This window comes from Cebidichthys violaceus, unplaced genomic scaffold (assembly GCF_023349555.1).
Source record: "Cebidichthys violaceus isolate CVI_PGR_0920_01 unplaced genomic scaffold, fCebVio1.0.p SCAF_14, whole genome shotgun sequence".
Lineage (NCBI taxonomy): Eukaryota > Metazoa > Chordata > Actinopteri > Perciformes > Stichaeidae > Cebidichthys > Cebidichthys violaceus.
Window position 1 is genome coordinate 13576020 of NW_027176307.1, and position 12678 is coordinate 13588697.

At 47.0% G+C, this 12678-nt stretch overlaps 1 protein-coding gene across 1 annotated transcript; it reads left to right on the forward strand.

Moving 5' to 3' along the window:
- Positions 1-278: 278 nt before the first annotated feature.
- bmp2b (bone morphogenetic protein 2b) lies at positions 279-6492 on the forward strand. Its single transcript, XM_068708992.1, has 3 exons — positions 279-691; positions 1770-2137; positions 5222-6492. The coding sequence occupies exons 2-3, from the start codon at positions 1783-1785 to the stop codon at positions 6133-6135; spliced, it is 1269 nt and encodes a 422-aa protein (XP_068565093.1). The 5' UTR covers positions 279-691; positions 1770-1782; the 3' UTR covers positions 6136-6492.
- The last annotated feature ends 6186 nt before the right edge of the window (positions 6493-12678 follow it).

Below are 12678 nucleotides of genomic sequence, written 5' to 3' on the forward strand. Positions count from 1 at the left end.
GGGTCCGTGGCTCTAATGTGCATAAATATATATATACATATATATATATATATATATATATATATATGTATATATATATATATATATATATATATATATATATATTTGACATCGTCAGACGTGAAAACGTTCCGCGCCTCCTCCGGGTCGTGGAGGTCCGCAGGAGGTGCTTTCACGGTGGACAAATGATTGACAGCCCTCGGTGACATCACTGCACGACAAAAAGAGTCGCTGGGGGAAGAGCAGGCACCAATCAATGCGAACCACTACGCCGTGGCGCACAGAGGAGAGGCAACCAGGTCCAAGGAGCGACACTTGAGTGCGCTTATCTCACCTTGAAGCCAGCTCCGCTACAACTTTTTTTTTTGTGTGTGTGCCTCTCGACGAACTGTTCTCTCTATTTGAAGATGTTCAACCAAGATGCTTTACACTTAGATCGGTCCTGCCTGCGCGAGCCCGCTTCCTCATAGACTTAACATTTTTTTTTTTTTTTTTTCCCTTCTTTCCGTGCTGACCAAAGACCTAACCCCGATTTGCAGCTGGTGAGAATATGTGCGAGAGGCGATCGGCGAAGGGCATGGGCTGTCTTTGGTCCCTCAAGGAGAAGCAGCGTGGATTAAACACGAATTAATGTGGAATTTATCAGAGCACCAAGGTGGAACGACGACCGGACACAGCGCTTCCTCGTCAGGTAAAGACTTTTCAGCGAATTGGTCAACTTTTTTTTTTTCTTCCAAAGAACCCAAATGATAACAGTGTCGGCTAGTTTATTAAATGAACTCCCTTTAAGAGGAAACGTTGACTTTACAACTAGAAATCAACAGTTCTCGCACCGCTCATGCTGACAGGGTGTGTGTGTGTATGTGTGTGTGTGTGTGTGTGTGTGTGTGTGTGTGTGTGTGTGTGTGTGTGTGCGTAAAAGTAAAAAGCATTCCCATTTTGAACCTCAGGGGGGAAAAACGAAGCGAAAAGAGAATTAAAATCAAATTGTTTCTTTGGAGGTCGTGTTACTCAGATGATATGTGTGTGTGTGTGTGTGTGTGTGTGTGTGTGTGTGTGTGTGTGTGTGTGTGTGTGTGTGTGTGTGTGTGTGTGTGTTTTTGTGATGTCTTGTCCCGGGCTACATCTGGCTCTGGTACGCACGTCAGATCTAACACCTGCGAGCCTCTTGAAGTAACTCTATCCCTTATGATTATACATGACCGTCAAAGCCTCTGCAAATAAGACGCCTGTTGCTCCCTCCGTCTGACTGCCTCTCGTGCTGTCGTGTATCCGAACTCCTTCTCCAACATGCTTTCGTGCCTCCTGTGATCAGACGACTTGCCTTTCTTTCTTTCTTTTCTTTCTTTCTTTTCTTCACTATCTCTTCTAATTGCAGACTTTATGTCTGCGGTGTCCCCCGCTACTTTCTTTGATTTCTCATTCCCCCACCTTTTTTTTCTTCTTTTTGTTCGTCTCTTTCCCTCACCTTGATATGTTCCTATGTTTCTGCTAATGTTAAGATCAATCTTCTGTTTCTGTTAGACGCGCTATATAGCCGGCGGGGCCCTTTTTTTTTTTTTTGTTCTACTTCAAAGTGAGGAGCCGTCTTCCCTTTTTAACCTGCTCTCCTTCAATCATTCCTACTGTATGGGGGGAGGAGGAGGAGGAGGAGGAGGAGGAGGAGGGGGAGGGTGGGGGGGGGGGGCTGCAGTGAAGCCCCTGCTGTGTCTACCTCATGTCAATACCTCAGCGCCAGTGTATTGACGCGACACCAACTTTCTCCACAGGGACTGACTGATCATGGTCGCCGTGGTCCGCTCTTTCATGGTACTGCTGATCGCTCAGGTGTTGCTGGAAGGTGCTACGGGACTCATCCCCGAGGTCGGCCGGAGGAAATACAGCGAATCCGGGAAGCAGACCCCCGAGCAGTCGGAGAGCTTCCTCCACGAGTTCGAGCTCCGGCTTCTCAACATGTTTGGACTGAGGCGCAGGCCGACGCCGAGCAAGCAAGCCGTGGTGCCGCAGTACATGGTGGATCTTTACCGCATGCACTCAGCGAACGGAGACCACAGCACCAAACGACCCAAGAGCATGGGGAAGCACGCGGAGAGGGCCGCCAGCAAGGCCAACACGATTAGAAGCTTTCACCATGAAGGTATGTATTAGTGACATACCTTTACCTGTCTCTCTCAGACGGCCCGAACCTATATTTAAACATGACTCAGTGCGTCAGGGGCTGAACTTCAGAGTCTTCGCTGTTTTATGGAGCGTTAGTCATTTACAGGTGACACGCGTCCACGTTATGTGTAACTCTTTAATACGGTTTGGGATTGCTTAAACCCCGCTGACACGATTTACAAAAAAAAAAAAAAAAAAGCATCCCAATTATACGACCTCTCATGTGATGTAGCTTCACCAAAAAACATCCCCCCTCTGGCGCAGCTGTCACCGGCTTCAAAAACATCAAGGGGGCGGTGGTGTCCCTGGGGTAATTTGTTTCTTAATAATTGATGGTGTTTGCGTGGGCTCAGAAAACAGTTTTTCCAGACACGCACCACAGGAGCAGGATAAAGGGCGGTGTGCGCCTGTGCGCAGGTGATAGTCATCACCCTTGTTACTTCAATGACACAAGGCATGACATTATGCGAACACGCGTTATGACCAAGTCATCGTGTCAGACTGGATTCTGACTCATTTCGAACAGGACTTACATGAGTAAGAGTATTATTTTTTTTACATGAGGTAAAAAAAAAAGGGGGGGGGGGGGGGGGGGAAGGGGGGAGGAGGGGTTGTGCGTCTTTACTCGTTCCAAATGGCCCTTCTCTCTCCGCGCCGTGCGCCATTACGCACGTTCCAACAACACCACAATTGCTCACTTAGTTTATATGCTGGATACGCGCCGATTGTTGAATTCAGTGTTTCAGTTCCATTTTGACTTCCAAGTTAACACATGCTGCTGGGATGATCGAGGCTCCCACGCGTGGATAAAGCGCGCGTTAGTCCACCAGCCGTACACTGTGTGTTTACTCATATGCCAGTGAGGAAGAGGAGTATTTTAAGCTGCCTAAAATAATCCAACAGGTGAAATTTAAACATGACTGATGCTTTATTTATATATATAAATCTGGGCAGCAGAGCAGCGCACCTGGTCATAATATCAAGATGATTTATATATGATGAAAAAAAAATATATATATACCTTGACTGTCAAACATAGCAACTCTGTATCTACCGTTCAATTCCCCACGTTCCCATATTCCACTTTTAACTACATTCAAGTTAGCGAGTCCATAGGGGCTCTACACAGAGTCCTTATACAGAGTCCTAAGTGTTTGAGTGGGGAAGTTTCCATCAGGGGTGAGTCAGAGAGGGTGGTTGAGTGGTTGCTTGGGTGCTCTCCAGAGGCCTAGTGCAATGACACCCAGTGGCTACACTGACACACTACAAACAAGCCTGGCCCGGGCAGCCGGGGCTGAGTGACTGCTCCCTGCCCACTACTGGAAAACCTCTGCAGCGGGCCAGCACACACCTTGACACCACCGGCCATTACCGATGTGTTCAGACGGTGTTTACGCACGCTCCGCTGGCTCTTTCATCCCATGCTAACAGAGCTGCGGGGCTGTTAAGTCCTCCCGCGTCGAGAGACGGCCGCTCCGCACAATAAGCGAGACGTAAGTGCGGCACATCAACGCAAACGGCTCCGATCGTTCGTCAAATCTGTCCGCCGATATTAAATTCAATCGGATAATTAGCTTCACTCCTATCACTTTTCAAAAATAACCGTGCCAAATAGAACGTTTCCACTAATACGCAGGAAGTGGCTGCCTGGAGACAGGTCCGTGATGAATGACCCGACGTTCGCCTTTATCTTCTGTTTTGGCACGCAGCGCAAAAAGAAATTAGGAATGTTGATACACTCATATCTGTGGTTCACACGTTTACGACAAGCCTCGACTTGTTCACACGGAGGAGAGACAGACGGGAGAGAGTGAGAACGCTGCTGCAGAAAAGAAACAGAGGAAGAGTGACAGACAAGGAGGCGGGGAGGAAAGAGGATTTGGGGCTGAGAGAACAGAGGGAGAAGGGGATTTGGGAGCTGAGGAAGGAAAGAAAGAGAGGGATTGGGGACAGGGGAGAGGGAACGAGAGACGGGGGGGGGGGGGGGGGGGGCTTTCCCACATCAAATGAGGAGTGATAGGCCTAATTGAGGTCTTTGTGCTTCTGTAGGGAGGTTTAGGAGGAGATGGTGGAATTTCCTAAATGGCTCCTTTGAAACAGCACCGAGTTCAAAGTTTGTGTTTGTTTCACCACACCAAACAGATTAAAAAGTGTGTCTATACATCGTCTATGAACTTCATAAAGTACAAGTTCAAAGTGGAGCTGCCTTGAAGAAAATTGCAGCTTCGACGTCTGTCATTTATGGCACAATGCAGAAGGGGAATACCTCGCAGAGAGGAGAGGAGAGGAGAGCGCTTCCAGGCTTAGATCCGTTAGCAATAAAGTTAACAATAAGATAACAATCAGCTTTCTATGTGTGGATTCTCTCCTAAATGTAGATATTAATAGCGGATTATAAACTTGATTGTTCAGAGCTGGCCAGTTCTGTAAAGGTTAATGCAACAGTTTCCATTTATGTGAGAATGTATGTAATCAGCTTGATACTGATTTCCACATTGCTCTTTTGTTCACACTCTTCTTTTTCACCGATTGTGGGAATTGTGTGCAGCAGCCAACTATAGGGCAAATGTGCCATTTGAAGGACGAGCGTGTTTGACGTTATCAATCGACGGAAGCGCACCGCTTTCAGCTTCTGACGTTGGGTAAAGTCGCGAGCGCGAGAATAACGACGGCATTACATCACCGTGAGGATTATTACACCGAGACACACGTGCGAAGTTTCGATGTGTGTGTTAAATGCCTGTGTGACAATGGCCCACGCCCACTCAGTGTAAACCACGTGGCAGAGAGAAGGCTGCAGGTTGTGTGCGAGTGCATGCATGTGTGTGTGTGTGTGTGTGTGTGTGTGTGTGTGTGTGTGTGAGAGAGAGAGAGACGGAGAGAGAAACCATATGAGAAACCATCCTTTGCCAATATTTCCCTGCCCACAGATTAACCATAAAGCCACCTAGGCTTTAATCATAGCGGTTGTTTACCGCTCTTGTAGCGTGCGCACACTCTTTGTTTCATCCTTGGCATGACTTTCACACATATCCTCTTACGCTATGTTTGTCTCTTGTAGAGTCTATGGAGGCTCTGGCCAGGCTGAAAGGTAAAACGACCCAGCAGTTCTACTTCAACCTCACTTCTATCCCCGACGAGGAGCTCATCACCTCCGCAGAGCTTCGCGTCTACAGGGATCAGGTCATGGGAGCTGCGCCCCCCAACAACGGCTCCAGAAACAGCAGCACTGGTGACAGCGCTCCGGCTGGCGGCTTCCACCGTATCAACATTTATGAGATATTTGGAGTTCCCTCCGCTCAAGGTAGGGAACCCCTGGCACGTCTGCTGGACACTCGGCTAGTGCAGGACTCTTTGAGCCGCTGGGAGAGCTTCGACGTCAGCCCCGCCGTGTCTCAGTGGACCTCTGGGAAAGGTCACAACCACGGCTTCATGGTGGAGGTGCATCACCCAGAGGAGGGGGAGGTGGACGGGGAGCACGCCCAGAGACGTAGTAGGCACATCAGGGTGAGCCGGTCCCTGCACCGGGACCGGGACTCGTGGCCCCAGGCTCGGCCTCTGCTGGTGACGTACGGCCATGACGGCCGCGGGGACTCGGTGCTCCACACGCGGGAGAAGCGTCAGGCGGCGCTCCGCAAACAGCGCAGGAAGCACCAGCACAAGGCCAGCTGCAAGAGGCACGCCCTGTACGTGGACTTCAGCGACGTGGGGTGGAACGAGTGGATAGTGGCGCCGCCCGGCTACCACGCCTTTTATTGCCACGGGGAATGTCCGTTCCCCCTGGCAGACCATCTGAATTCTACCAATCACGCCATTGTGCAGACGCTGGTCAACTCGGTCAACTCGAACATCCCCAGAGCCTGTTGCGTGCCCACTGACCTCAGCCCCATCTCCCTGCTCTACCTGGACGAATACGAGAAGGTGATCCTGAAAAACTACCAGGATATGGTGGTGGAGGGATGTGGCTGCCGGTGAGAAACGGACAGCGGTATGGATAGAGAGACGGCGTGGGCAAGAGAGACTGAAAGAGACATCAGAGGTTATTATGGACACCCGGTTTCCCAATGAAGACGTTTATTTATATGAAAGACAAAACAGAGCTATTGTGGAAGAAGAAGAAGAAAAAAAGCTATATATGAATATATTTATGTCTACGTAAAGTTGGGAAAAATAAATATTTTAATCAGAGGAATATTCCATTACTGGTTTTGAAAATGTATTTCTGATGTACATTTCGAAATGGGTGCAATACCACATGAAGTATAATGCTCAGATTTTTATTTTGTATTTATTTCTATTATAACCACTTTATTTGTAAATAAATTATGTGTATTTATCGTGAAAAAAAACAAAAAAAACGTGGTCACTCCAATTTTCCAAGAGCAGCGACGGCGAAGCGGCAACAACCCGCTGTTGACGTATCCATGTCGGGGGGGGGGGGGGGGGGGGCGACGTGTGTGGCTGACATGAATAACAGAGTTTCAAATTCTGACAGAAATTAGCTGCACAAATATAGCACACGACGAGACGATCGCACCCGCACTGATTGCGAACCAAGCGTCGGACTCCGTTTGGTAAATGTAATTGGAAACCAACAACAATAGAGGCGTAGAGCCGGGTCAGGGTTGCCGGGCCGGCGTAATGAACTGCAGTGGGGTGCGGGGGTCACGGGAGACGGGAGTGACAAGTTACAAGCCCACGAATGTGATAGACTCCCAAGGGAGGATTAGAAAAACACCAGAGCATGTTTTCATGCATTACATGTCACTGCAAAGATCCCTGGGAAGGTTCGACTAGCTCGTATGTTTTTTCTGGTCCTGACCGATATGAACGGAGGGGGGGGGGGCGGGGGGAGAGGTGAATCTGCAGGGCTTCTGGGTAAAGGTCTGACAACGGTGGGGGGGTTTATTTATGGTACGATTTGAGACGAAAAGATTGCAAACTGTGTGCAGTCAAGACACACCAGCAAGGCTCTCGGCAAGAAAAGACTTCTACTGGCAACTTTAATTAATAAAGACAAACAAACACACACACACACACACACACACACACGCACACGCACCTGTCCACATACTGCACACGCTCAGACAGATTTCTTCCCCACTTCTGTGTTGGCTGCCTTTCTTTGTCGTCTCTGACTCACAGGGCTCTGATGTGTTTCGGCACAACAACAAAAAAAAAAGAAGACGAAGAAGAAAAAAAAAAAAAAAAGAAATTCAGGGGCATGTCTCAGAAAATGACTCAGCTGCAGCGGATAATGAAGAGCAACACAAAACAATACCAAACACTGGCGCTGAAGAACAGCTTAAGAGTCGCGTTTTATTCAACGGTGACAAAAAACAAAACAACAACAACACCATACGTTGCAGTAAGACGGCTTGAATCATGAACACCTGGGTCAATATCTTCACAATGCAACGCGTTCGACGGAAACAACATAGCGTCCATGTAGGCAAGCAGACTGTAACTGCTCCAGAAAGACACAGAGTAGCCACAATAGCGGATCAGATAATGAGAGGGAGACGAGAGGCAGAGAAGGGAGAGTTTGACTGACTGCGTTTTTCTGCTGTGTTTGCATTAGAAAAGGGTTTGGAGGGATCACAAGGCAGCTCAAAATGCTCTAAATAGAATGTTTTTTATGTGAGCGCACATTGGGACCGTGGAATGTTGGTTTTCAATCTCAGACACATGCACACGCTTGCATGGAAAACCAACGTGGTTGTTTTTTCAATCATCTATTCAAGGGTTTCCTGGTGGGCTTTTTCTCTTCAAAAAACAAAATGTGCGTCGGACAAAGATACGCTTGTTACTCATATAGGAAACGTAAATCAGAACAGAAGGGGCCGTGAGACTTTATCCACGGGCAAAACATTGAAATGTCACTTTTTCTTTTTCTTCTTCATGTGCCTCAGATCATATCTGTTTACCTATTCTTATCCTCCAAGGGTGTTTGCACCCGTCTACTCTAGATGATGCAACGATCCAATTATTTTATACCCTCCCAACGTGTACACACACACACACACACACACACACACACACACACACACACACACACACACACACATGCACCTCCTCCTCCTCCCACCACATTTCAGTTTCAATCTTCCGCATGTGTTATTTTATTCTACCTTGCATCTGCACCCCCCCCCCCCCCACTTGGTCCCATCTGGTGTCCATTTCTCCTCTGTGGACCCCCACCATACACCACAGCCCCACACATGGCTGCACATACCTCTCTGCAGTAGCAGCACCATTTTTAATGGACTTCAGGAGGAAGTCACTTCGCTGGCACACTTAATGAACATTTTGATACAAATGAACACTAAAAGAAAAACAACCTTAACCTGCCAAAAAACTTTTCTGGAATTTTTTTGTGTTGAAGCAAAAAAAAAAAAAAAAAAAAAGTGTTAAGATTTGAGTGGTTTTGCCTTTATAGTTTGAGTCCATAAAGCTTTCATTGGGTTGGGTGGAAATACTGCTCCCAGGGCTGGGTGACACATGGGTAGCGCTCCTGAAACCCCCCTCCTGCGCCCCCGTCCCGGCTGAACTGGGTTCCGGTTGTACTGCGAGTCGGGCCACTGTTCCTCGACTTCTGGAGCTTCTCTCTCTCTCTTTAGAGCCACGTTAGTATCAGACAGCTCCTCGGGGACCACTCCTAAACTCCTCACTAAGAACAGGGGTCAAGGGTGAAAGTAATAAGGACCTATTATCTCGGCCATTACTGACTGACTCCCCGGCTCGTCGCGTCATCGCGGGTCTAGCGACTTGGAGAGTGGTCAGCCACCGCTTGAACATGTTTCAGAGTCCGTTCTTTTTATCCAGCACAACAACCGCTTTATTTTACGGCGTAGGAGAATTGATGACGACCTCAACATTTAGTCTGCGTGTTACTGTTTAGTCCAGGATTTTGTTACAAAAGCTCAACTGTGAGATATGTGTTCTTGGCAAGATTCTCTTCACCTGCTACACAGACCTCTGCAAAGTCCCTCTCCGAAAACAGATTTTCCCCTTTTCCTTCTCCGCGAACATCTGGTAAATCTGTTAAAGGTGTCCTTCGTCCGTCTTTGTTTACGCACAAAACACACAACAGAGCAGCCGCGCGACTGATGAGCAAAACACTGGGAGCTGGGACCTACTAGCGTGGCAGGGCTCGATCGTTCCGCTCGGAGCGCAGCAAAACCACACCAAGACTATCTGCAGCCCCAAACAACCCGAATCATAAGGGCTATAAAATCAGATTTCCAGATTTCTGGCTGGCCCCAGAATTGGAAAGTATGTGGCGTGCCGTGTATCTTTGATGAGACAGAGTGGCTCAGTCACTATGGGAGATCTCCACTGGCTCTGAGCCAAGGTGAAACACGGAGAAACGCAGAGAAGTGAGGAGCTTACACTGCCCGCTTTTGGAGTCTTTTTCTAACTTTGGATCTTTTCTCCTTCGTGTTGCTGCACACACACACACACACACACAAATGTTTTTAGAGGTGGTGCACATGGTGTGTGTGTGTTTTTTTTTTGTTTCTGTATTCTGAGAACAGCCAGCGAGATGACGTCCAGCATAGCTAAAACTGTGGCATCTGCGCTGCAGCTCTGAACACATCAAACAGACGGGCGTCCGCAGATTCAGCAGCAGAGCAAATATGGAAATTACTTTTCCAGAATGACTGCACGGATGATTGTACTTTTACATATATACAATCTCAGCCTTTCATTCTTCCACGTGGATACGTCTGCACTAACAAGCACGTATGAATTAAAGCTGTGAGCATGTGCCGCAAAGCGCACCAGTTTTGACCATGTCTGTAGAATCGCATTATAAAAGGCATATTTGGAAATGACTACAAACTTTAGCCGACTTGCTCCTGAAATATGCTACGGCTACGACCATTACCGTAAGAGCTAATCATCCGTGCAATCACGGTGCCGTTGGCCCGGAGTGACATGCTGAAATCATTACCCCTGGCTGAGGCTCAATGGAAGAGACCAATATATAGCCTTATACTCACAGCAGAAGAGTCTCGTACTTAAGCTATAGTGCAGAGTTATACGTCTGTCTACCATAATGATACTCTCGAGAACAAGGCAATGAAACCTTAGAGGATGGAGAAGACCTTAAGCCAGACACTTTTTATCGACGGGGCGATGGGGGGGGGGGGCAGCAGCGGGAGAAACGACCTCGTAACATCAGAGCTGTTCATCTCTCACCCAAGGGCTTCTAATCTAATAACTCACACATTTCTTGGGATATCTGGACACCATTTTCTGCTCATTCTCACTGTTTTGATCACAGTAAAAGACATAAAATAGGGCGGGAGAAAAATACTGGAGGACTTATCAATAATTACCATTAAGATCATAAATGTTCCTTTTATTTTGAACTGTTTTTGTGCGATCAACGACTGGTCTTCAGGATGTGTACTTTGCACTTTCCACAGATACAGGAAGGAGTTCCATATGGACCACATATGGGCTTCTAAAACAGGCTCGTGGATGGATTTGCCTCAAGATACTGATCTAAGGTCAGCGTCGTGTTTACTCCTCTGATGGTTACAGTTGGGTTCTGGGGGGGGGGGGGGGGGGGTGTATACCCGACCAATCCTGGAACCTTGCCGAAGGGCGTCTCCTACACAACGTGCTTGAAAGGGGATGTGTGGTAACGGGAGCGGCCTCCATCTTTGTAGCAGGAAGTGCAGAGATCAATCAAAGGGAGCGACATGACATCCCCCAGCATGCCTGTTAAATAAATGTCAATCTCCAGCACAGTAAATCTCATGCATTACCACGCGTACAGCTTAAGTCAGCGCTGTTGCTGGTTCAGAGCTGGCAATGAAAAGAAAGCTTCAAACTCTGCTCTGTCTGATGACAGACAGCGAATAATGACAAATAGCTATATTATAAAAAAACAGAACACACTTGTGATACACAATTATGTCACAATTAACACGCACTTATTAACTAATATTTCATTCTCAAAAAATCTGATTATTTTGCACTTAAATTCTTAATTAAAGGATAAAATAATCATTTGTCAAGTATTTGACAAATCGAAAAGACCTTTATTGTGCATGAAGATTTTGGCTATATCGCTATATATATATATATATATATATATATATATATATATATATATATATATGTGTGTGTATATATATATACATATATATATATATATATGTATATATATATATATATACATATATATATAATTATATATATATATATATGTATATATATATATATATATATATATATGTGTATATATATATATATATATATATATATATATATATACTGTATGTATATATAGCTTTGATCTTGATCACTCTACTCAGTCACCTGTGGAAGAGAACATACTGCATATTTGTCTTAAAAATCATGACCACTACCTACATTATTTGCTTTAGTACTATATATATAAATATAAATATAAATGTTTTTCTAGTTAAGATTTACACGTATTGTTGTATTGCTGTAGGCTGGATAATGTTATATTTCAATGAGCTTATGTGACCTTTTTGTTTGTCCTGACAACAACCCATCTGCAGCTCTGCCTGATACCACAAAGCCTCCTATCTCCCCGTCTGACAGCCGCAGTGGTGATAGGAAAGATGAGGAAGGCTAGACTTCTTCATGACCACAGTACACGTCGAGACTACAGCATGATAACGCTAATATCGCTGTCACCAGTCGCAAAGTGTCGATGCGGCACCTTGAGGAGCTCCGGGCCTGGAACCCGGCCCACCGAAGCATCAGTTGATCCCCAGCTATGAAATGAGACCTGTTATGGAGCTCGGGGCCTCACTTGGTGGTCTATGAGAACAAGCTGGTGCTGAACCTTTTGTACTTAGAGCAGATTACCAAGAGGCTGCTTCCAGATGCAGTGCACCAGAGGAAACAGGCCCTCTTTGCCTGGGTGGTACGGGACAAATCCACTCCCCCCACACTTTTCTCATTAGCGTAATAAGCTTTGTATAAACCAGTGGACCGACATTGTCAAGGACACATGCACCATCTCCCTCCGTCCGTCCGTCCGTCGATATTAAGATAAGATATTACGTATTGTACACCGCTTGTACAGTGGCTCGTGGAGGAAATCATTCAAATATTTTGAAAGAAGTCTCCATCGACCTGATTGCAGAGCGAGATGAGAGAAGCCTGTTTATCTAAAGAGCAGGTCCACAACCTGCCGGGCCCCGGCCAGCTCTCCGCTACGAGGTGTAACTCACACTACTCCTTCACCCCGCTCTCCCACAGCCTGTCAGTGGCATGGCAAAGTCTGCCTCACCAAGCTTCCTGTGACTCACTTCCTGTCCCGGCCCTGCACCTGCACTCCCCCCTGGGTGATGTCATGGCAGGTTTTCCTCTTGGAGTCGCACTGCTGGAGCACACTCCCCCCCCCCGTCTGGCACAACGTGTGTGCGTGTGTGTGTGCGTGTGTGTGTGCGTGTGCGTGTGTGTTTACGTGTGTACATCCATCAGCGTGCCTGGCTCCAACATCAGTCAGCGGCCCTGCGGTGA